Below are 24,680 nucleotides of genomic sequence, written 5' to 3' on the forward strand. Positions count from 1 at the left end.
ACTTATACATATATCTAATACTGATTTAACCTAAATGCAGCACCTACAAATGGATTTCTATATGATTTATGCATGATTATGAACTTGGTAACAAATCTACCTTAGTAGGCAGAACATTAAGCGTCTATTCAAACATGTCTTTTGAATAGTATGGACATAATTCTAACAAACCCTTCGGTGAACCTTTAGCCCCTTGCGTCTAGAATCCAAATCAAAAAGAATTTCATGATTTCAATATATAAGCAATGAGTTATTCCAGTTTTAGTGAGGTGAGGTCAAACTGTTTTCACAGTTGAAACAGTAAAATGTCGTGGTCATTTTTGATATCAAAACGAAAGAATCAGATCAAACTCAAAGAACAAAGGTTGTAGTAGACACTCCATAGTTTCTGTGGAATCACGAATTACTCGATTTGGAGTTATAGAACTCGAGTTATGTTCATAATACGAAAGATGAAATTGCTGTAACAAAACAGAACATGGCACAAAGTGCTATACTTCAACACAAAGACATAAATGGTTAAAGAAACTTACCAATTCGAGTTTCCGCTCTTCCTAAAGCCTTAGAATATGAAGAATCAAGGTTTAGGTTCTAAAATTAAGCTAGGGATTGAAGGAAATTCGAAATTCTTCCTTAGATATTAGGTTTGATAAGAATGAATTAATAAGAGGTGGTTTTTAACTTATATATAAAAGCTTAATATATTTAAAGCAATAAGAAATGATTCATGATTTATTACTTCATCCATCAAAAGGTATCTTTAAGTCCTTTAATAATATCATAAGTTCAAGTTAAACCTCAAAGTTCCAATACATTTCAACTATCGAAATCAACTTACTTTACCGACGAGCTTTTATTTCAATTGAGTCATAATAATTTTCAAACCAATGAATAGACATTCTAAATAGACTCTAGCATTATAATGCATGATAATGAATGTTTAATGAATGCATAATCTAACATTAGAGTACGGGTGTGACAATTTTCCCCACCTTAGTCAATTTCGTCCTCGAAATTAAGCTAGAATAGATGAGGGTATCGACTTCTCATATCCTCCTCTCGTTCCCAAGCTGCTTCCTCACTTCCGTGATGTTTCCACAATACTTTTACTAGAGGAATAACCTTATTTCTTAACTCTTTATCTTCCTTTGCTAAAATAGTAACTGGTTCTTCTTCATATGACAAATCATCTTTTAGCTCTATAGGTTGAACTTGTAAGACGTGACTAGGATCACTCCTGTATATCCGTAACATTGAAACATGAAAGACGTTATGAATCTGTGATAACTCTGGAGGTAAGGCTAACCTATAAGCTACTGGACCAATCTTTTCAATTACTTCATATGGACCAATGAACCTTGGACTTAGTTTCCCTCGCTTGCCAAATCTTAATATCCCTTTCCATGGCGAGATCTTGAGAAACACTTTATCACCCACACTATACTCAATCGACTTCCTCTTCAAATCAGCATAGCTCTTTTGTCTATCTTGGGATTCCTTGAGGCGATCTCTGATAAATTGTACTTTTTCTGTAGTGATTTGAACAATTTCTGGGCCTATTAACTGTTTTTCCCCAATTTTATCCCAACACACTGGTGTTCTGCATCTTCTACCGTATAATGCTTCATAAGGAGCCATTCCCAAACTTGAATGATAACTATTGTTGTATGCAAATTCCATGTGTGGCACATATTTATCCCAACTACCCTGAAATTCAATCATGCATGCACGTAACATATCCTCTAAAGTTTGAATAGTCCGTTCTGATTGCCCATCTGCTTGAGGATGAAAAGTTGTACTGAACTTCAGTTTAGTACCCAAAGCTAATTGTAAGCTTTTCCAAAACCTCGATGTAAATCTCGGATCCCTATCAGACACAATAGAATATGGAACACCATGCAGTCTAACTATCTCCCTAGTGTAAATCTCAGCAAGTTTATCAAGAGGATAGTTTACCTTTATAGGAAGAAAATATGCTGATTTTGTTAGTCTATCAACAATAATCCATATCGAATCATGTCCCTGTTGAGTTCTAGGTAACCCAACAACAAAATCCATAGTCACATGTTCCCATTTCCATCCAGGAATAGAAAGTGGTTGTAGCAAACCCGCTGGATGCTGGTGCTCTGCTTTAACTTGCTGGCATATTAAACATTTAGACACAAATTCTGCAATTTCTTTCTTCATTCCCGACCACCAGTAGTTTTCCTTCAAAGTACGATACATTTTTGTACTCCCCGGATGCATAGCATAGGCTGAATTGTGTGCTTCCTCCATTATTTCTCTTTTCAATATATCAATATTAGGAACACATAATCTACCCTTGTATAGTAGAGTGCCATCATCAGAAACTTTGAAATCATTTTTGTTATCTTGTTGAACTTCACCCTTTATTTTCACTAATTTGTCATCTTCATTCCGAGCATCCCTAATTCTTTCAATCAAAATAGGACGAACCTTCAAAGTAGCTAATAAAGCTCCATTTTCACTTTCACTTAATTCTACGTTAAGTCTTCTCAGTTCAAGCAATAATGGAATCTTTACCGTGTGTATATAAAACAGATTACCTGAAGATTTCCTACTAAGGGCATCAGCTACTACATTAGCTTTTTAAGGGTGATACTTTATAGTAAGATCATAATCTTTCAGAAGTTCTATCCATCTTCTTTGTCTCAGATTCAGTTCTTTCTGACTCAGTATGTACTTCAAACTTTTATGATCAGTGTAGATAAGACATTTCTCGCCATATAGGTAATGTCTCCATATCTTCAAAGCAAATATCACTGCTGCAAGTTCTAAATCATGTGTAGGATAATTCAATTCATGTGGTCTTAGCTGCCTTGAAGCATAAGCAATTACCTTTCCCTGCTGCATTAATACACAACCCAACCCATTCTTGGAAGCATCACTGTATATAACATACCCCAAATCTGTCACTGGAAGTGTCAAAACTGAAGCTGAAGTTAAACAATCTTTCAAAGCATCAAAGCTTTTCTGACATTGTTGACTCCACACAAACTTCACATCTTTTCGTAGTAACTTTGTTAATGGTGAGGCAATAATAGAAAAGTCTTTTACAAACCGTCTGTAATAACCAGCCAAACCTAGAAAACTGCGTACCTCATGTACATTACTTGGAGAATTCCAGTTAATGATAGCTTCCACCTTTTTAGGATCAACATAAATTCCCTCTGCTAAGATAACATGGCCAAGAAATACAACTTTTTCTAACCAGAACTCACACTTGCTAAACTTGGCGTACAACTGTTTTTCTCTTAAAGTCTGCAAAACAAGTCTTAAGTGTTCTGCATGCTCCTCCTCAGATCAAGAATACACTAAGATATCATCGATGAATACAATCACAAAGCTATCTAAATAAGGCTTGAAAACTTTGTTCATCAAATCCATGAAAGTAGCTGGAGCATTAGTTAACCCGAATGGCATAACAAGGAATTCATAATGACCATATCGAGTCCTAAATGCAGTCTTAGGAATATCTGGATTCTTGATCTTCAATTGATGATAACCAGATCTCAAGTCAATTTTGGAGAATACTCTAGCTCCTTGTAGTTAATCAAATAAGTCATCTATTCGAGGCAATGGATACTTGTTGCGAATTGTAACCTTGCTTAGTTGTCTGTAATCAATACACAATCTCATAGTTCCATCTTTCTTTTTCACAAATAACACTGGAGCTCCCCAAGGTGAAAAACTAGGTCTAATGTAACCTTTATCAAGCAATTCTTGCAACTGCACCTTTAGTTCTTTCAACTCAGCTGGAGCCATTCTATACGGAGCTTGAGAAATAGGGTTAGTGCCTAATTGCAAATCAACACTAAATTCAATCTCTCTATCTGGTGGTAAGCCTGGTAAATCGTCAGGAAATACATCAGCAAATTCATTCACAACAGGAATATTTTCAAGTTTTTTCCCCTTCTTTTTTTGTATCTATAACATATGCCAAGTATGCTTCACAACCCTTCTTCAACATTCTTCTAGCAGTTAAAGATGATACCATTCCATAGTGTTCTGAACTTTTCTCACCTTTGAATACAACTTCACCATGTTCTAGTAATTAAAAATGCACCCTCTTTCTATAACAGTCAACAACTGCTTTGTATTTGGATAAAACATCCATACCAAGTATAACATCAAACATCTGAAGTGCTAAAGGAACTAAATCTACCTCAAACTTATGATCCTCAATCTGTATCTCACAATCTTTATAAACATGTTGACAAACTACTGACTGACCCACTGGCAAATCTACAACTAAAGCATGGTTCAGCACACTCTTGTCTCGAGGTATGCATGATATGAATGATGACACAATGAAAGAATGTGTTGCACCAGGGTCAATTAAAACATAAGCATCCCTACCAAAGATAGTTAACCTACCAGAAATAACATCTGGAGAAGCCGCTGCCTCTTGTTGAGTCAAAGAAAATACTCTAGGTTGTACAGCAGGTCTAGTATTCTGAGTACCTTGCATAGGTTGTGTTGAAGTTAAGGCTCCACCTTCCTTATTCGCATTAAAGCCAGAACCTCGACCTGAACCTCTATCAAAGCCTGACGTTCGACCACCTCTATTTGCAGTACCTTAAAAACCTCTGCCACGACCTGAGCTAAATTGTGCCATACTAGGACAATCCCTCCTAATATGTCCCATGCCACCACATTCAAAGCAAGTTAAGATCTCTTCTTGCTAGCCACACTGCCAACACTAGATGCTGGTTGTCTCGCTGAGAAATTGCTATCATGTGACTGAGATTTCTGTGAACCAGACCAAGACCAGGGTATTCTGTTACCTCTAGATCCTCCAGTATCTAATTTTCTGTGTTGAAATGAGCTAGTTCCCTTGTTAAATCCCCCTTGTTTTCCAGTCCAAACAGAAGCTTTTTGTTTACTCTCTTGTTCAAGCTCTTCTCTCAGCTTTTCTTTTTCTATCGCCTTCTCTACCCAGCCTCTAAACTGTGTTCCCTCATACAATGATAGCTCATTCTTCAAAACAGTTTGCAGCCCCTCTTTAAATCTGTAACATTTTTGAGCTTCTGTAGGAAAGATTTCTGAAGCAAACTTGTAAAGTTCTTCAAATTTATCGATGTATTCCCGTACTGTCATTGAACCCTGCTTTAGAGCAATAAACTCATTCTGCCTTTCTGCATTGTATGCTTCAGTTAAATACTCCCTGCGAAACTCGGTCTTGAATATCTCCCAGGTCAACTGATCTCCTAATAGCAATCTGATCCTAGCAAACCATGCATCTGGTGTATCATGTAGCAAGCCATAAACATTACGGACCTTCTGCACATTTGTCAACTCTAAAGTATTAAATGACTTATCTGTAGATCTAAGCCATCTATCTGCTTCTTTGGAATCAGTGGAGCCATGAAAATCAAATGCTCCACACTTTTTAGCATGTTCAATGATATCCCCAGGTTTATTCTTGTGTCTTGAGCTTGTAGAGTAGCAATGATAGTTTGTGCTAAGATAGCAGGATCTACTTGTAGGATAGGTACAACTGGGGGTACAGGAGGTACTAGTTGATTAACTACATGAGCCCTAGCCTCGGACTCTAGTTCATGATCAGTACTACCCCTAGACTCTGCCTCATCCTCTACATTCCTACCCTGTTTGCCAACATTCTCACGTTGAGAAACCCTATCTCCATGACCTTGAGCTTCCATGGTCCTATAATCAAAACTAAATAAAATAAAATATCAAAAACCAAAGTGAAGAGTCTATAGGACCATCAAACCGAAGCTCTGATACCAAAATTGTCATACCTCGCCTTACTTAGCACGAGATTTCCGGTTATTTAAAATAAATTTATCTCCAAATCAACATTTTAAAACATGTTCTATAAATAATTAAGCACAAATATATAAAAACCTTTTATACAACATTTTAATTAAACCACTGTATGAAAGCTAAGTATTGTTACAAACTTTTATACATATAATTCAAAATATATATTTAGGTACAAATAAGTTTATTCTAAACAAAAACATCAAGGCATCTCAAAACTCGAAAATGTGGCCAACCTCTATGTCTCAAGCCCAAACTCTAAGCCCAACTCCCTTTCTAGTCAACTGTACTGTAGATTGCCTTGCTAACTGAAAAGGTTTTAAAACAACTAAAGTGAGAGAAAACTCAGTGAATAGACATAATAAGCATAAAATATTTATATACTTAAAGTAAGTATATCATATAATAACGAATAATAGAAAACAATTCAATACAACACAAAATACTTGTAATGTTCATCACGAAAGCATTTACAAATATAAACGATATCAAAACAATTTCACTTCAAATATGAAATGTAGTTCGTATCAATCATCAATTATAAGATTGATATATTACCCTATAACAATAATATAAACCATAAACCTGTAATCAGGAACACAACACTGATCTACAGTCTAACCAACATATCTAGGAACACTTGATGGCTAACCCTTCTCCATCATTAGCACGGCTCAGCCCTTCTCCCTTCACTGACCATCAATCAAGTGGCCTGTGTCAAATGCGCATAGACACTCATAATCTCTCACATGTGCATATAACTAACTCAGCACATAACCAGGTGCATATCACAACTCAGCACCTCACAAATATATTGTTACAGAGTAGGCATATCACATAAAAGAAATCTCAAGTTATTTCATCAAAACTCAATAAAATTCAATAACAAAACTATTTCAAATTATCATTCAAAACTTAACCATAATCCAGTCCACATATTGATGAAATCAACACACCTTTCACTTATAAACAACATTGCATAATGTACCATTTGAAACGTTCAAAGAAACACTTTATCGAACACCTTTCATGCATTTCAAAACAACCACATATAACTATTTAAAACACAATAAACCTTGACACTTTGAATATCAAAATAGCATATTGACTTCAGTAGCAAGGGCTAGTATATCTACTCACCACACAACAACCAAACTAGTCCAAAATATCGTCAAAAGCTGCCTTACTTCCTAGTTGCACCGTCATTACCAAAACGAGCACCTAAATGAGTAATGTAAATCACAAAACTCAATCACAATAACATATATAAACTTATACATATATCTAATACTGATTTAACCTAAATGCAGCACCTACAAATGGATTTCTCTATGATTTATGCATGATTATGAACTTGGTAACAAATCTGCCTTAGTAGGCAGAACATTAAGCCTCTATTCAAACATGTCCTGTGAATAGTATGGACATAATTATAACAAACCCTTCGGTGAACCTTTAGCCCCTTGCGTCTAGAATCTAAATCAAAAAGAATTTCATGATATCAATATATAAGAAATGAGTTATTCCAGTTTTAGTGAGGTGAGGTCAAACTGTTTTCACAGTTGAAGCAATAAAATGTCGTGGTCATTTTTGATATCAAAACGAAAGAATCAGATCAAACTCAAAGAACAAAAGTTGTAGTATACACTCCAAAGTTTCTGTGGAATCACGAATTACTAAATTTGGAGTTATAAAACTCGAGTTATGTTCATAATACGAAAGATGAAATTGCTGTAATAAAACAGAACATGGCACAAAGTGCTATACTTCAACACAAAGACATAAATGGTTAAAGAAACTTACCAATTCGAGTTTCCGCTCTTCCTAATGCCTTAGAACATGAAAAATCAAGGTTTAGGTTCTGAAATTAAGCTAGGGATTGAAGGAAATTCGAAATTCTTCCTTAGATATTAGGTTTGATTAGAATGAATTAATAAGAGGTGGTTTTTAACTTATATATAAAAACTTAATATATTTAAAGCAATAAGAAATGATTCATGATTTATTACTTCATCCATCAAAAGGTATCTTTAAGTCCTTTAATAATATCATAAGTTCAAGTTAAACCTCAAAGTTCCAATACATTTCAACTATCGAAATCAATTTACTTTACCGACGAGCTTTTATTTCAATTGAGTCATTATAATTTTCAAACCAATGAATTGACATTCTAAATAGACTCTAACATTATAATGCATGATAATGAATGTTTAATGAATGCATAATCTAACATTAGAGTACGGGTGTGACACGGAGTGTCTAAGTTGGAGTGCCATAAGTGATTATAAGCCCATCATAGATACACCAGTTATTATAACTTCTAGAATCAGTCTCCAACTCAAAATAATTATTTTCAACGAATAAATTTTGAAGATACTAATACATTGTAGATACAAAGCCGATACATTATTTTCGATGAATAAAAATAATTCAAATATTCCTATTTAACCCATTATGACAAAACCACATTTTAAACTAATCCACGTTTTTGAGTTCTTGGAGACATGAAACAGATTCATCCAATAACAAAAATTAAGTATATTTACCTAATTAGTGAAATTGGTTGATTAACTAACCAAATAAAATAATAAAAACTGAAATTGAGTTTCAAATATGTTTTGATACAATAATGACACATAAAAGATTCATAAAATGATACCTGTTTAATTAATTTTGACACGCTGACACGCGTTGACGCGTGAGTGACGTGCTTTTTTTGACGTGTTAGACGCGTTATTAACGCGTTTTAACGCGTTTTTACAGCTGTTTCACAAGTTTTTCTCACCTTTTTTAATTTAAGTGTGCCATCTGTCTATTATTTAGTGGTTGGTTAGAAAATATAATTTTTTTCCTTATTTTGTCATGAATATAAAGAATTTGTTTTTTTTGGCTATTTGATTTATTTTTAAATATATTTTTTTTCTCGATATTTTTACTGATTTTATGAAGTTTTTTGAAAGAAAAAAAAGGTTAAGGATTAAATTTAATTTAATTTTTAGTAATAAAACTCTTTGATTAAGTCAACTAATATACTTAATGGATAGAAGAGAGAAATGACAAATTTAATCAAACGTGAGAGGTAAACAATTAACCCTTTAAACTCATAAAGGTAGTAGTATTTCAAAGCTAAAATCATGGGGTAAATTATCCATTCACTCATTAAGCCATTCTCTTCACTCTACATTGCTAAGTGCCAAAGACTACTAGCTAAACTTATGGGGTAATGAGATAATAGTTGACACTAATAAACATCTTTCTCCTCACTCTAAATTGCAAGAACTTTATACAAGAAAGGTATTATTTGAATCTTACAACCACTTCAAAATATACTTTCAAATCTCAGTACTTCTTTTTATCATTGGAAAACAATTAAACCCACAATGTAGCAGAGTGCTACAATCAAAGAAGATTGATGGACAGCTTAATCCATTTGTGTGTCCTTCACTTTACTCTTTTTGCACATAAAGTTTCTGCACTAAAATATCCCATCATTAAATCCATGCATTTTCACTTCCATCGTCCAGAGGTCACTCCTGTTAACTTTTTGTTAGCGTGTGTAATACACGCGCCGTTAATGAAAGTAGAATTCATTTTTATAGTTTGATATATACAAATAAGGCCATGCATTTTTAATTTTAGGTCCCTACACTTTTACTTTATACACATAAGGTCCCTGCATTTTGATTTTATAGAAACGAAGTCTTTGTAATTGTTTTCATAAAAATTAAAATTAAAATTAAAATTTATTTTAATAAGTTTTTAATCAATAATATAAGATGTTGATGCAATTTAATTAATTTTTATAATGTTTAAATTAACAATAAAAATATAATTAAATTAATAAAAATATTATAATTTTTTTTAAATATTTTAACTAAATCATTCTAAAACTTAATATCCTATTTTAAGAAGATTATATTAAAAATAAATATGATTTATATATTAGAGTATATATCATAAATGAGATGCTTACCCGAAACATATTTAATATTAATTTTTGAAAAATTGAAGGCGACTTGAAAAATAATAATTAAATTGCATCAACTTCTGTCTTATATGTCTCCTGTAGAAATTGAAGTAGTCAGCTCTGTCTTATAAGCTTGTATACACACTCAAGTTTGAAGTTGACATATATTAGAATCGACGTCTGTTTATACCTGTAAGTGCGATGTGTTATATTTTTTTTTTAAAATCATCGGTATAAAATAATAAAAAAATATTAAAATTAATTTTATTTCTGTGAGTTAATATTTATTTTTTAAAATAAAAAATCTAATTCACTGTTATTTTTTAACATAATAAAAAAATTAGTTAATTTTATTTTTTTATTTAAAGCTAAATACAATAATTTAAAATTTAATAAAATTATATCAACAATCACTTTATCAAAACAAATATGATTTAAGTATTAAAGCATATATCGCAAATGAAGTCTTTGCTCGAGAAATATTCAAAATTAATTAATTTTTTTTTGAAGGTGACATAAAAAAATTATTAAGAAATTAGAACTTTATTCAAATTTCCGCCTAACATATCTCCTATATAAATGAAAAAAGACAGTTCAGACTTGTAAGGTTATATAACATACTCAACTTCGAAGTTGACATATATCAAGATCGACGTTCGTTTACACCTCTAAGTGCGACGTTGATATATTATTTAAAAAATAAAAAATTATCGATACAGAATATTATTTTAATTATTTAATAAAAAATATTAAAATTAGTTTTCTCGAAATTAATGTTTACTTTTTAAAATAAAAATTGAATTCACTTTTATTTTTTATCATAATGAAAAAAAAATTAATAAATTATATTTTTTATTTAAAGCAAAATAATAATAATTTAAACATTTATTAAGAACAATTTAAATATTCAATAATTAAAAGATGTAAATTTTGACGTTATTATTTAGTTATGTCAAATTCATACCCATTGAAAATTATAAGTTTTAGTATTTTATACTTAACTTTAAATAAAAAAAGGATCTAGAAGCTTCAAACACCGATCATCGTCGTTTCGCCGCCGTTTCTTCGTTCGACGTCCGATTCGAGCGATTCTCGCGGCAATCTCTTCATAATCTTGTCCTCTATCGATTCTAAGCTTTGTTTCAAGGTAAATTTTTGAGAATTGTAATTGAAATTCCATTGATAAAAAAAATTTTAATATTTTATACTTAACTTTAATTTGTTTAGACTAAAAATTAATACATATTTATACACAATTTTTACATTTAAAAGTGTAGGGACCTAAATTTAAAAAAATTGAAAGTGCAGGGGGTCTAAAACTAAAAAAATTGAAAGTGTGTTAACGGCGTTAACACTCGCCTTAACAGAAGGATCTCGGGATAATGACAGTAAAAATGCAGGGATTTAATAATGGGATATTTTAGTGCATGGACTTTATGTGCAAAAAGAGTATAAACACGCAGATGGATTAAGCCATTGATCATTGATGGACACCAACACTCTTGTTACAAAGACAACAATCTCTCATTTGCTTAATCTGCTTTTCAAAGCTAATATTTTTCTGATAGTCAGCCAACTCACAAAACTGTGTCTAGAAATATTAGAAGAATCCTAAATTAGTTTACTTTAGTTGTTTTCCTTTTTGCATCTCTCAAGCCAACAGATCAGGAGTTGAACTAATCCAAATTGGACAAGCTGTAAATTTGATTGTCAAAAATTGCTGAAATAATTTTTCTAAGATTTCTATCCAAGCTGAGGGGTGAATTGATTCCCTTATATATAAAAATTTAAGTGTCAATGTCAAAATATTGAAAAGAAGTGGTTTCATGAATTTTCACATGACAGTTTGTGATTTTCTAGTTCAGCAGATGAAATGTTGAACAAAAGTTTACGAAAGTAGTAGGTTCAGAAATCAGCTACTTCAGTTTGAGCGAAATAGCAGCCAGTAGGGCCGCCATCCGGTAAAACAGCACACTTGACGGGGCCCTTAGCTCCTTCTTCGACAGTGAGGGGTCCGGTGTGCCAATTGAGATCTGTGTTGACATAGCCAGGATGAACACAGTTTATGAGCATATTTGGGTGCCTCCTGGCAAGAACTCTAGTGTAGGCATTAAGGATGGCCTTGGAGATGCTATATGCTGGCAACATTAGTGACCATCCACCATCTTCAATTTTATCCTCTCTCAAATCGTTAAAGAATCTCTCCGCTATTCCGTCCAGTTTCTCTTCTGTCAGATTCTCTATGTCGTTAAGTTCATTTCTTAGTTCTTCACTTCGAATTCTCTGCAGAACAAAGATATGCTCGTTTCAGAACACTTGATGATAACACCAACAACATCAATCCAAACAGATTCTAAAACTGTACAAGTAAATTATTTACAATGTTAATTCAGTTTTTACTTAAAATGTATTTGTATAAAAAGATTGATTGACTTCTTATAAAGTGATAATATTCTCTTCATAATAATTGATATGTTATCACTATGCATATCTTACACGGATACTTGTCGAGTCCTATGTTTCAACATCTTGTTTCCGTTTTCAGAATCGCTCCTGAAACTCCTAAACTTTATATTGATAATCTATTTTCGAGAAAACTAGTTTTTCCCATTTTTGTTTTAATGTTTCCGTTTATATGCAACATAGTGTTATGGTGTAACAATGCGAAATGACACTTGAAATCATTCTATTCAATGGCTTGTAATGATGATGATGAGCTGCAACTAAACTAGACGATGAAACCAATTGCTAGTTTCAAGATAATAACTATTTTAATGAGAAAGAATGGATATTAAAGTGCACTTACTCGTAGCTCGCTCCTCAGAGAAGACACATTAACTATCCTGGCTCCTGAAGTGGAAAGCTGTAAAAGCGGGAGCAGGGCTTCCGTTAATCTTCTTACACCGAAGTAATTTGTGTTCAAGCATTCTTCAGCTTTCTCGTACGTAGTATTAATCACTTCTTGTATCATATTGATCGCCTTTCCTGAAAGCTGTATCAGCAAGTATGGTTTCAGTACTTCCAATTCCAATTTGTTTTATCAAGTAACAAATTCAAAAATGATTTCATGGAGCTTACACACTTACCCAAGTTTCAGTTTCTATATTTAACGCCCTTAGGCGATCCTCATCCACCACAACTCCAGAGGCTCCCGCATTGTTTACCTATCAAAAACATACGAATCAAACAGAGACTAAAACTGCACAAATATACAACATCTTTTGAGCGAAAGGCCCGAAAATCACAAAGAAGGCTGCATTCAATAGATAACTTCCCTTGATAAACTTTAGACTAATGTTCATATCAGCAAACAACTTAAGTACAAATGCATAGTAAACAAACAAAAAGGCAGATATACCAGGATATCGAGCCTTCCGAATGTGTCGCTGACGAAAGCAGCGAGGGAGTGAATACTAAGAGGATCCAAAACATCAAGCTGATGAAAAACAACACTAGTTAAACCCATTTGATGCAGCATAGAGGTAGCAGCCATTCCTCTGTTGTGATTTCTAGCAGTAAGCACCACAGTGACTCCTAGAGAAGCAAGCTGCCTCACAGTCTCCAGCCCAATGCCCTTGTTTGCTCCAGTAACCACTGCATACCTATCCAAATAATCATAATAACCCCTCAACAAATTGTTTTATAGCTAAAACTCAGATAGAATCTGTTGCTTACTTATGTGTTGATGGGTTTTGATTGGATTCCATCTTCTCTTTTCTTCTTTTTTGATCGGCAGTAGCAATATGTTAGAATGCTACTTACTTTTCTCTTCTCTTCTAATTACTATCAACATTTTTTCTTTTCTCTTTAAATATTTTTCTTATCATTTTCACCAACTATAATCTTTCTATACGATTCCCCCAAATAATTAAGTGCACAAACAGAAGTACAAATTATAGCCTATTTTTATGTTTAATTATAGTTATTTGTTTTTGGCCAAATGTTGTAAAAAGGCCAAACCTTTCTCAAAAGTTTCACAAAAGTCCTCACCTTTCAATTTTGTCGATTTTGGCCAAAAATTGATTATTTGGTTTTACAAAAGTCCTGACCTTTCAATTTTGTCGATTTTGGCCAAAAATGGATTATTTGGTTTCACAAAAGTCCTGACCTTTCGATATTTGACATGCCACATAGGCGTCACATAGGCTCCACATAGGCAAATTGAAATCAAATTGAGAGTTGGCCACAATTGAAACCAAATAATTTGTTTTTGGCCAAAATCGACAAAATTGAAAGGTCAGGACTTTTGTGAAACTTTTATGAAAGGTTTGGCCTTTTTAATTTGGCCTTTGTTTTTTAAATATGTCATTCATATTGTTTTATAATTCAATTTTTTATCATAAAATTTTAAAAATAAAGTAATATGAAGGGTAATTTTTTCCACTCAAATTTGAGCAATTGGCTACAACTGAAACTAAAAATGAAATATAGGCTAAAATTGAAGATTTGGAGAGTTTGGGCTATAAACAAAATTATTTTTAAAAGATTTTTTTTAGACTATTAGGTCTTTAAATTATGATTAAGAGGAAGATATTAGTAAAAAATAAAAAATAGAACAATTAGTATGTTTGAATTGCAGAAGAATATAGAGAGTATTAGAAATTTTGGATTTGTGTTTGAATTGAATTTGTAGAACCAAAAAAGCGATGCGGCTGAAATGGAATCCTCACTCAATCCAAACAAACGCCTCAAAGAAGAGTAATTTCTCTTTTCCCCTCTCTCTCTGTGTGTGGTAGCTTATTCATTTGCAATTTAGAATTTGGATTTATTATTTTCATTATTATTATTTTCTGAGGACTGCCTTCTTATTCTCCTTCAGTGGCTTGGTTTGAGTTATTTGGTTCTAACTCTGATAATATTTTTTGGGTCTTTTTTAAGTTTGTTGCATCACAATCTGTTGGTTAAAATCGGGGCAGTCTAGTTGTGTCTAGCTCTCTAGTTCTGTAGGTTAATCGTGTCTCGCATATGCACTACTGTTTAAGTTTTAACTGGATGATCATTTTATGCTGCTCCTGAATTGTAAATATATTTCTGGCAGGTTCTAGCAGAATGGATATTTTTGTCTGCAATCTTGCTGGTGGCACTCATTTTCTCCATTGCAGCTAAAAGGTAGAACTTGTAAGTCACAAACTTTCTTGTCAGTGCTGCTACTGTTAGTATTTCCTGGGAGTGCTTTTTAATCAGCTACACTTATTGACTGAGTATTAGTTGCACAGGTTTGTAACTTCTACGTGTTATTCTGAAGGTTCACTTTCTCTCAGTACAATAGTTTCCTCGTACAGGGTTCTTGTGGTACTCAGTCTTGCTTCATCTACACACTGCATATTACTTGTATGATATATTTTCTCTGGTGTTCCTTTTGGGTAATATGATTTCTTTTAATGCAGATGGCTGTTACTTGCCTTTGTATCTTGGCTGTTGATTTTAGAGTATATCCTAGAAGATATGCCAAAACTGAGACATATGGTACAAGTTTGGTAAGGATTCTTTAAAATGCTGCGTCCATTCACTTACAATGATTATTGAATTTTAATGAAGTTTCTTTTCCCTTTCTTGTCATGATAATTATTATTTTTCTTTTCAATTCTGCCAAAAAAGATTGTTTTATTAGCTTTGGAAACTTGAGACCTTGTGAAAATTGTATGAAGTGTAGCTTGTAAGCCAACATCGGACAAAAATCTGAGTTCTCTTTTGTAGCTTATCATGTCATTTTGTAATGTAGATAGCAATTAACTGATGACTAATCAATGACTTCCATGCTTACATATTGCAATATTATTTAAATGTTTGGATTAGTTCACAAGCCTTTTCTTAAATAGGGTCTGTTGATTCTGCTTAGTTGACATCTTTTCTAAGTGGCTTAGGGACATAAATTGATGCTGAAAAAGCAGCTATTCCACTAGCTTCTTTCATAATATTTTTATTTATCACTTCTTTATACTTTAGAATTGATATCTTTGGGCTTCTTGGTCTTGTGGTTTCTTTAAGGAAGGCGGCTTTCTTTTATAGTCCCGTATGGGACTCTATGATCCATCAACACTCCTTTAGGGATGACAATAGGGCGGAGATTCCCCGTTCCCCTAGGGACTCCGTCCCGAATAGGCAGGGAATTCCCATTAATTAGCCCCATTTGTACGGGGATGTGGAAAGTTCATTTTCCATATACGAGGATGAAGAAGGGATGGGGAGTGTAGTGCCCATCCATGGAGACCCGGTTTCTATACATGTATATAGATTACTTTTATTTATCATAGTAAAATTTTTAATATGTTAAGCTAGTAAGTATTATAATATATAATTTAATTTAATATTTATTAGTATAAATTTGATTATGAATATACTTACAAATATAACATCGTGCCCATTGTTTTTGAATTTTTAAGATTTAAAACCTTAAGTTTTAATATTTAGAATTTTATTGATATTAAGTAGCTTATAATCTTTCCCAAATATGTCATAAAAATCGTCCTAATTAGGAAGTTCCTTTGTCATTTTTTTAATGTCCTATTTAAAAAGTCTCATTGTACTTTTTTACTTTTTAGTATAATTTATCTTTTTTACCTTTTGTTTATGTGGTGAAGCACATTTACAAGACAATTATTGATATGTATACTTCCAAAGAACAATTAATAGGGTAAAAAAGGAAAACAATAATGTTTTGTGTCTTCTTAATTTGTATGTAAACAATAAAGAGACGTTTTAATGGGACGAAGGGAGTATACAATTATTTATACATTTTATTATTATAAATATTTAAAAGTTAAACAGGTTTAGGGATCTCCATGCCGACGGGGATGGGCATGGGATCTTCATTTTTTTACAATCATTATATTTCAAACTTTACATGTGTATATTCTTTAGAGAAGTAATTATTATATGACAAAAGTATACATTATTTTAATGTATTAGAGAAATATATATTGTATGACAAACTTTACATGTTTATATTATTTTAACGTAGTAGACAGGTATACTTTTATATCTATTTGAGTAATATGTCTGCCGTGTATATGTTTCATTTTTTCAAAAATAACTATACCTGTATTCGTTTAATTCCGTATCTGTATTGCTCCATGTATCGAAGATGGGACTGGATTAAGCTAAACTTACACTTGATCTATTACGTGGATTCCTAAACTATGACAACTCTTTGAGAATTTACTTCTTTAAAACTTTGTTTCTATCAAGGAAGGATTTTTTTGTTCTTCTTCTATCTCAATCTTCATTTCCTTGATTTTCAACTAAATTTGCTTCTAAAACTTATAATTGATGCTTAAATTGTGAAGTAAATATTTCTATTTTCAGCCATGTTGAACCCCTTCTTATTTCCCTTCCCATTCTTAGAACTCTCCTTTGTCAAACAACTGTAGTGTAGTCCTATTTCTGTACTTTGTCAGGGTAGCAGCTGTTCAGAGTTTAGATCTTTGATTTTTCGGGTTACTGCATGCTTAACTGGATGCAACAAAACAATGATGAGTTTATTCTAAATGAGATTTTGGACTGTAATGACTACTTTTGCTGAAAGCAACTTTTGAGTTTAAGCTTTATTGGATGATTTCAGATGGATTGTGGGGTTGGCTCCTTCATTTCTGCGAATTCACTAGTTTCAAGACAAGCACAGGGTCTCTCTTTTGTGTAAGTCCTTTTTTTCTTTATAGCTATGCACATTCTTGTCTTATAGCTATGTGAATATATGATTGTAAACAACTAAACATGTGATTTGATAAAGAAAGTGTAACATCATTTCTACATCCATGTATCTGCACTGTGAGGGAAGAGACTAAGACCACTGAACTATAGAGTTTACTCAAGTTAAGAATATTTTCGACAAAACTGATTAATCTAAACATCTTATGACTGATTTCGATGAGTTACAGAAGAAGAGTTTTATTCTCTTGAACATACTTCAGTTGACCACTTGTAGATTCCTATCAAACGCAAATTCTCAATCATTAACACATTAATAAAACTGATCGCCTGGGATTGGCCGGTCTTGAAGTCGTGCTCCTCCCTGTGCTGGAGGTGACAACTAAATGTCACAAGAAAATGCTGACCCGGGAAACCTTTAAATCTGCTTACTAGGGCTGAGTAGAACTTGAATAGACAAATCTGCTCACTAGGGCAGAGTATAACTTGAACAGATTGGCAATCTGAAATTTTCAGCATGAAAGAAGAAACCCAAATAACCAATTCATCCAAAAGCCTGTTGGGTGAGACTTTAAACATAGTTATAATTTAACACACCCTGCACGCTTCAGGCTCACTTGGGCTTGAAGCGTGAACAAACGGCTTATCTCACCTTGTGCCTCAAATTAATTAACCAAATGGGGGTTGACAAGGATCGAGCTCTAGACCTTTCGCAAGGGGCTGTGATACCATGTAGAAGTATAAAACAAATTTTAGTTTGTTATCTATTCTATTGAACAAAGAAGTATATATACATATGTAACACAATAGATTCCAGAATATTCTGATCTCTAGAATGATCTCTAATTAATATTAACTTCTTTCTACAACCTTCTACTAATTACGTCATATTTTATATTCTATAGTATTCTAGACTATTCTATAACATGTGTCAAATTCAATGACCATTGGGCTAGGTTAATAAATCTTGGTTTGATATGGACATTCTCAATATTTTCTCCAAGGTTTTATTATATGTTCCCAAGGGGATGAAATATTAAAAACTATTATTTCCTTGAGGAGAATCCATGTGGTATGATGTAAGCTAACTCAGATTTCTGGTGCACCAGTTTGTAAGTTTGATGCCTGGGAGTTGGATCTCATAGATATGGTTCTCTAGTCTGTATATTTGAAAAGCATCTCTGTACTATATCTCATTTTTTTTTAATATATCTCAAATTACCATTTGCTGCTGGTGCAATTTCCAACTATCATTTCTGTTTTATTTCTCAGTTTCTTGTTTGAAATGAGCAAAAATTAAGGAGCTATCATCTTTACCATACACACTTTTCATTTCTTTTAATCTTTTGATTCATGAATATTCCTTGTATCATGAATGATGCCTTTTGTTTATTGAGATGTGTTTGAACATGCTCCAAGATTACATTATATGTTGGACATGATTATAGTATGTTAATGGAGATGCTGTTGGGTTCTTATTGTTTATTATGCTATTTTAGGAGCTTGAAGCTTCAATTCAGTCAACTACTCCACTTTTGCTTTTGGGGTTTGGACGACTTCTATCAACTAATACAGTGGATTATCAGGTAGATTCTTATTAAAATATCCTTCCATGCTGATAAAGCAAATTTGATGTCATATTGATATTAGGTCAAAGCTTTCTTTCTCTTTTAAGAGCTTAAATAGAATACGGGGAATTTCTTAATGGTTCTTCCCTAGCTTTATCCTGTATATGCTCAAGTTTCAACCTATTAAGAGTCCAATCGGTTATCTCAATCTGAAACACGCGTATTCTGCAGTCATATTCTTATTGGCTGTCATCACAGATGGGGAATCAATATGCACTCTATAAGTAGTTCAAATCTATCACAAAGAGGTTATAAATGTGCAATAGTTTTGTATCAATTTTTTGCATATTCAAATTTTATAATTCAAGTTGAAGATAACAAACGACCAAAGGTGTTATTCTTAAGTGCAGTCTGCATATCATCAAATGCTATTTTTTATGTAAGTTGTGAGATTTAGTGGTTAAGAAACAGTAATCCTACTGCAAGGTCTCATTTGTAAAATCTTCCTGTCAAATAAAATTAGAAATATGCATGAGCAGCCCTGAACTTGTTAAACCTTGTTTTTCCCGAGATAGTTTTCTTCTCTTTTTGACTGAGAAATTGTTATGTTATGCTAATTTTAAACTGCTTACTAATTCATGTCCTTATGGAAAGTCTATTTCTTTTCCATTTCTTATAGGTTCATACAGGAGAATATGGAGTACATTGGAATTTCTTTTTCACCCTAGCAGCTGTGTCAATTCTTACCTCAATAATTAGAGTTCCTCCACGGTACTCAGGAATTCTTGGTTTAGCAATTCTGGTTGGTATAGTTTCAAAGAATGTATTTCTTTTATACTTGCGAATAAAATATTTCGGTAACCGTTTCTTATTAGTTGATTTGATTTGTCAGGTTATCAATTTTGGCTGGTTAATGGATTGAATGTGTATTTGCTTTCTGATGAAAGGGGAGCAGATATCTTAAGCAAAAATAAGGAGGGAATTTATAGCATACTTGGTAAAGTACAATCAAGAATTATTAACCTCTTAGTGCAGTGTGCTATACCCGAAAAGACTTTACATTCATCTATTTTCCTTATTTATTCTGGTGCACTGCAGTATCTATTGATTTTTGGAAGTAACAATTGGCTGGATTCGCGTGTTTTCATTTCTTATGTATTTTTTCAAACAATCAGTTGTGCATTCACCAAAAATATTTTCTCATGGAAGTATGGTTTTTCCCTTCATAATCCTCAGATTGCGCTTGACTTCATGTTACTGAATTATGATAATGCTAGGAAACTAACTGGGCATCATGAACTCTTGCTAATACTGTGCCTAAGTAACAAACTCATATGCTAATGCACCCAGGTTTCTTGACAAGGGGGAAGGGGTCAACTCCGAATTCCAATTCGATGCATATCTGCTTTGGTTTTAATTTGTTAGATCAAAGGTCTCGGTCATATTATGTGTTATTGATCAAACACTAGTACACTCGAATGACCTTTGGTGTTAGTATAGGTTCAGTAGACATCAATGGCAATGATCTATCAAATGAAGAGAAATTGATCAAGGAAAGAATTTAATGACGTAGGCTTGTTATATACCTCTTTATTCAGTAATTGTTTTCCTCTCAGTCTGTATTTAAAGTTTCTTAATTCACTCACTAACCTTTTTCTTTAAGAAATTGAAGGTGGACTATTTCCATATGCTGTTGGAACTTTTTTCTTGTTTCTATTTCTTATCCAAAATAGTGACCATGGATTATTTCCATATTCTGCCAGGACTTCTTTCTTGTTTGTATTCTTATTCTTAATACTAATAGTGACCATGTCTCATCATTTGCAGGATATTGGAGCATGTACCTTCTTGGTGTTCAGTTTGGTTACTATCTATTTTTCGGGAATCAGTCCTCTCCTAAAATGAAAAGCATTAGGTGGGCAAGGGTCAGAGTCCTGTTTTTTCACTACTATTGTATATTCCTTTTGGTTCCAAGAAACTATATATAGTCAGCATCCTTTCTGACAATTTGATTACCAGAAGTACTAAGGACTATCCGTTTTCGTAAATTGTCTTGCAGGTTGATAACTGTGATTCTGGACAGACATGTGGAAAGTGTTTCCCGAAGGATGGTAGGATATGTTGCTCTAGTTGATTTGTTTGTGAAATTGATTAATTGATTTTTCTAACATGAATGAACAACAAATACTTTTGTACAGTGGAACGTGGCTTACGTTACCCTGGTGCTGGCTCAAAGCTTTCAGGTAATCCCCTAGCCAGTTTTAAGGTTTCATTTCTCCTGCAAATAGTCGAGGAATGTGGAAACTTTTGGAAGGAGGGTTTGGTAAGGCCTGAAGGTGTAAATTCACAGCAGGGTTGGTTTGCTTTTGTTATGTAAGGAAGACCAACTTATTGAAAGATAGTAAAATAACAGAAATAGCAGTATTCTTCTTAGGTTTGAAACTAATATAACTGTTATATTGTACATGTTTAAGAAGTTGGTAAGTGAATCAAATTTGAGTAATTAAGAAATTTGAACTTTCTAGGAAGAACTAGGAAGATCGACGAATACTATATATGTTTGTCTTATTCTTTGAACTGAGGCCATGTTTGGTTCATGGAATGGAATAGACATGGAATAGAATAACAATTCTCAAGGAATAGAATATTGACCTTTTTATTCATTACCTTCGAGAGAATAGGAATTAGTATTGCTTATTTAAATATGAACCAAAGGCAATGAGTAACTATTCCATTTGAAATAACTATTTTATTCCTTATCTATTCCATGAACCAAATATAACTTGAGGTTAAAGAGATCTTGTTGAAAATATTCATATTCACTTTCCTTTTCAGGATTTGGCCATACTAATGTCCTCTGCTTTCATTGCTGGAAGTAGAATGTCATTGCTTGAAGGAGCCGTTAATCGGAATTTACTTGGCACATTTCTTATGGTGATAAATCATTCTCAACTGATTCCGACTCTAACGTGCTTTCGTTATTAATTCCTCTAAATAGAAATAGTCGCATGTTTCATGGTTTTGCAGGCAAACGTGCTTACAGGTCTGGTAAACATGCCTGTGGATACTCTGTTTTCTACAATACCTTCGGCCCTATTTATTTTACTTGTTTATGCTCATGCTTTATCAATTGTTGCCGGATTATTGCAGTTTTACGGTGTTAGGCTAAAATTTTGTACAATTTTGGTAGTCGGTACAAAATTGTCTAAAACTGAAAGTGTGTTGTGGTCAATGTTGTTATAATTATTTTAGACGTTTAGTTGTTTTTGTTGTTACTTATATATATGATGCTCTTTATTGATGCTTGCAATATTTGAGAAAATATTTGGATCACGAAAAATCATTGCACGCAATTCAAACTAAAAAGATGGAGTACAACGATAAATTTAATTAGGGCTAATTTTGTTTAATACTAAATTTTTGTTGGTTTTGTCAGTTATAACTAAATCTTTTAAAATTGCCAGGATTAACCAATCTTGGAATATTGAGAACCTTTTGTAACCATTTTTAAAATTTAACCTTAAGTTATTACATGCAGGATTAGTCTAGATAGCTAGACAATGTTCGGAATATTCAAAAACGGGTTAATCCTGAAGATTTTGAAAGTTTTAGTTATAACTGACAAAATCTGTAAAGTTTCGATATTAAAAGGAAGATTACCCTATTAAATTATATTAATTCTATCAGCTCAGTTTGGTTATTGGTTTAATTTAGTTTTTGTACTTTTCTTGTAACAATATTTTTATGAAAAAAAGCTTGTTTAGCTATGTCATCGTAGTTATGTAGAGGATGAAACTAGAAAGGAATAATTATATATAGATTCGTAATATGTTTACAGGGGTGGAATTAGCTTTTGTAAAATGGGAGGATGTCATCATATAACGTTTTTTAGGCATAATTATTTTAAAACCATTCATATTGAAACTTTTTAAATTTATATTCTGATTTAGGAAAACGTTCATTTGTACCTTAGTTTGGGTTTTTATATTTCACCTTTATCCCGAACAATTATCCCGAACAAAGATACAGACAATGTAATTAATTTAAAGATAAAGTCATTAAAAACAAATAAATAGAAGGGTTACATGATATATTTTTCTATTTTGAAAAAAATACAAAGAGATTTTCTAACTTTAAAAAATGTTCAAATAAATTCTAATCATTAATTAATTTTCTAAAATTTATAATAAATAAAATAAATAATTTTTTTTCCTCCCAGACGGCTTCTAAAGAGCTGCTAATTCTCCTTCCCCGATGAGAAGGAGCTGCCGCTGGTCCTCCGATGAGAAGGAGCGAGATGCTCCTTTTTCGACCGGACTCCGTTTTTAATTTTTGTAAAAAAATAATTTTGAAAACAAATAAACATTTAAATAAAAATTAATTTATTTTTTTAATTTTTTTTGATGAAGAAGGTGTTCTTTTACTATTAACAACATTAATATTTAATTAGAATATAAGTTAAAAATGAAGGATTATTTTAAACTTTTTTTTAAATGAAAAGAGATCAATTTAACTCTTTAAGTAGAGGTGATATATAAAAACCTAAATTAGGGTGCAAATGAACTGTTCCTAGGTCAGGGTAGATGCAAAAAAAATCAACGTGGGTGGTTTTTTTTAAATAATTAGGTCTTTTTTTAAAGGGACGAAAGTATAGAAACCTATTTTCCGGACAAGTAAGAAGTGATAAAGGACTAAAGCGTTCGATGATGATTTTCAGAGAAAATTGTTCGGGTGACGAGCTATCGATTTGTTTACTGCAATCTAAGCAGGCGTAATCAATGTATAGCTGTGAATTTGAAGGATTAAAGTGTAATTAGCCGTAAATAGACTATAAAAATTCAAAGAGATTGTAGTCTAAGTCTGGAAATTGGACTAATTGCAATGTCTTAGAATTTTAATATATATATATATATATATATATATATATATATATATATTTAATCTGTCAAATTCAAAGCTACTACGCACGATTCGAAGCTGGATTCCGCATCCACTTCGCTAGTAAATGAGCCAAGGACTCAAAACAACATTTATGAGGACTATTCTCTGTATCGCTTTTTCCATGATTATTTAAGAATTACTAGATTTCGTGTTAATAGACTGCATGTTTAGGCTGTTTTACTGTAAATTGCTTAAATTATGTTTTGCCATAAACTTCCATGAAATTAGATTAGGAAGCATGTTTTAGGCCCGTCCTAATGTTTTTAATCTGTTAAATTCTAAACACTTTGGAAGCATATTAGAATCGAAGTACCTCTTCTTCATGTTCTTTGCGTGCCTCGTCCTGCTATTAAACTTGCCTTAGAAAATAGCAATTTAGGGTGTATTAATGTATGTTTAATCACTGTTTATCGATTCCAGTATATTCATATGTCTTTCTCTGTGCGTTTGATGTATTTTGAGTGTTTTTGGCAAGAAAAACGAATGAAAAATACAACAAAACTGCTGCCTCTGCACGAACCGGCGCCGGCGGCGGTGTGGACTAGCGCCGCCGCCATGAAAAACTGGCGGCGCTAGCACTACGACCAGCGTCGAGGTCGTGACCTCCGCCTGCTCTCCGAATCGCTTCCCGATCTTACTAGATTCTTCTTGATCTTAAATCTAGGTTTCCTGGCTCGTTTGAGCTCAGAATTAGGCCCTATTTGAGCCTAAATTATGGTTTAATTGTGTACTTTAATATTCTGTTTTGT

At 32.8% G+C, this 24,680-nt stretch overlaps 1 protein-coding gene, 1 long non-coding RNA gene and 1 pseudogene across 3 annotated transcripts; 1 reads left to right on the forward strand and 2 right to left on the reverse strand.

Annotated features, from left to right (window-relative positions):
- Positions 1-5,842: 5,842 nt before the first annotated feature.
- On the reverse strand, positions 5,843-7,034 carry LOC126674586 (uncharacterized). The gene is made up of 2 exons (XR_007639571.2): positions 6,949-7,034; positions 5,843-6,116 (listed from the first exon to the last, which is right to left on the reverse strand). It is a non-coding gene; the product is annotated as an uncharacterized LOC126674586 (long non-coding RNA).
- Positions 7,035-11,446: 4,412 nt separating this feature from the next.
- On the reverse strand, positions 11,447-13,683 carry LOC126674460 ((+)-neomenthol dehydrogenase-like). 2 transcript variants are annotated; one of them, XM_050368906.2, is made up of 6 exons: positions 13,602-13,683; positions 13,451-13,489; positions 13,134-13,377; positions 12,862-12,939; positions 12,582-12,767; positions 11,447-12,058 (listed from the first exon to the last, which is right to left on the reverse strand). In XM_050368906.2, the coding sequence occupies exons 2-6, from the start codon at positions 13,480-13,482 to the stop codon at positions 11,681-11,683; spliced, it is 918 nt and encodes a 305-aa protein (XP_050224863.1). In that variant the 5' UTR covers positions 13,483-13,489; positions 13,602-13,683; the 3' UTR covers positions 11,447-11,680. The 2 variants fall into 2 exon arrangements, with proteins under 2 accessions (XP_050224863.1, XP_050224862.1); XM_050368905.2 differs by lacking the exon at positions 13,602-13,683 and having other exon boundaries at positions 13,451-13,594.
- Positions 13,684-14,458: 775 nt separating this feature from the next.
- LOC126672617 (uncharacterized protein At4g17910-like) lies at positions 14,459-22,249 on the forward strand (annotated as a pseudogene).
- The last annotated feature ends 2,431 nt before the right edge of the window (positions 22,250-24,680 follow it).

The sequence above is a fragment of the Mercurialis annua genome, linkage group LG3, assembly GCF_937616625.2.
Source record: "Mercurialis annua linkage group LG3, ddMerAnnu1.2, whole genome shotgun sequence".
NCBI classification, from domain to species: domain Eukaryota; kingdom Viridiplantae; phylum Streptophyta; class Magnoliopsida; order Malpighiales; family Euphorbiaceae; genus Mercurialis; species Mercurialis annua.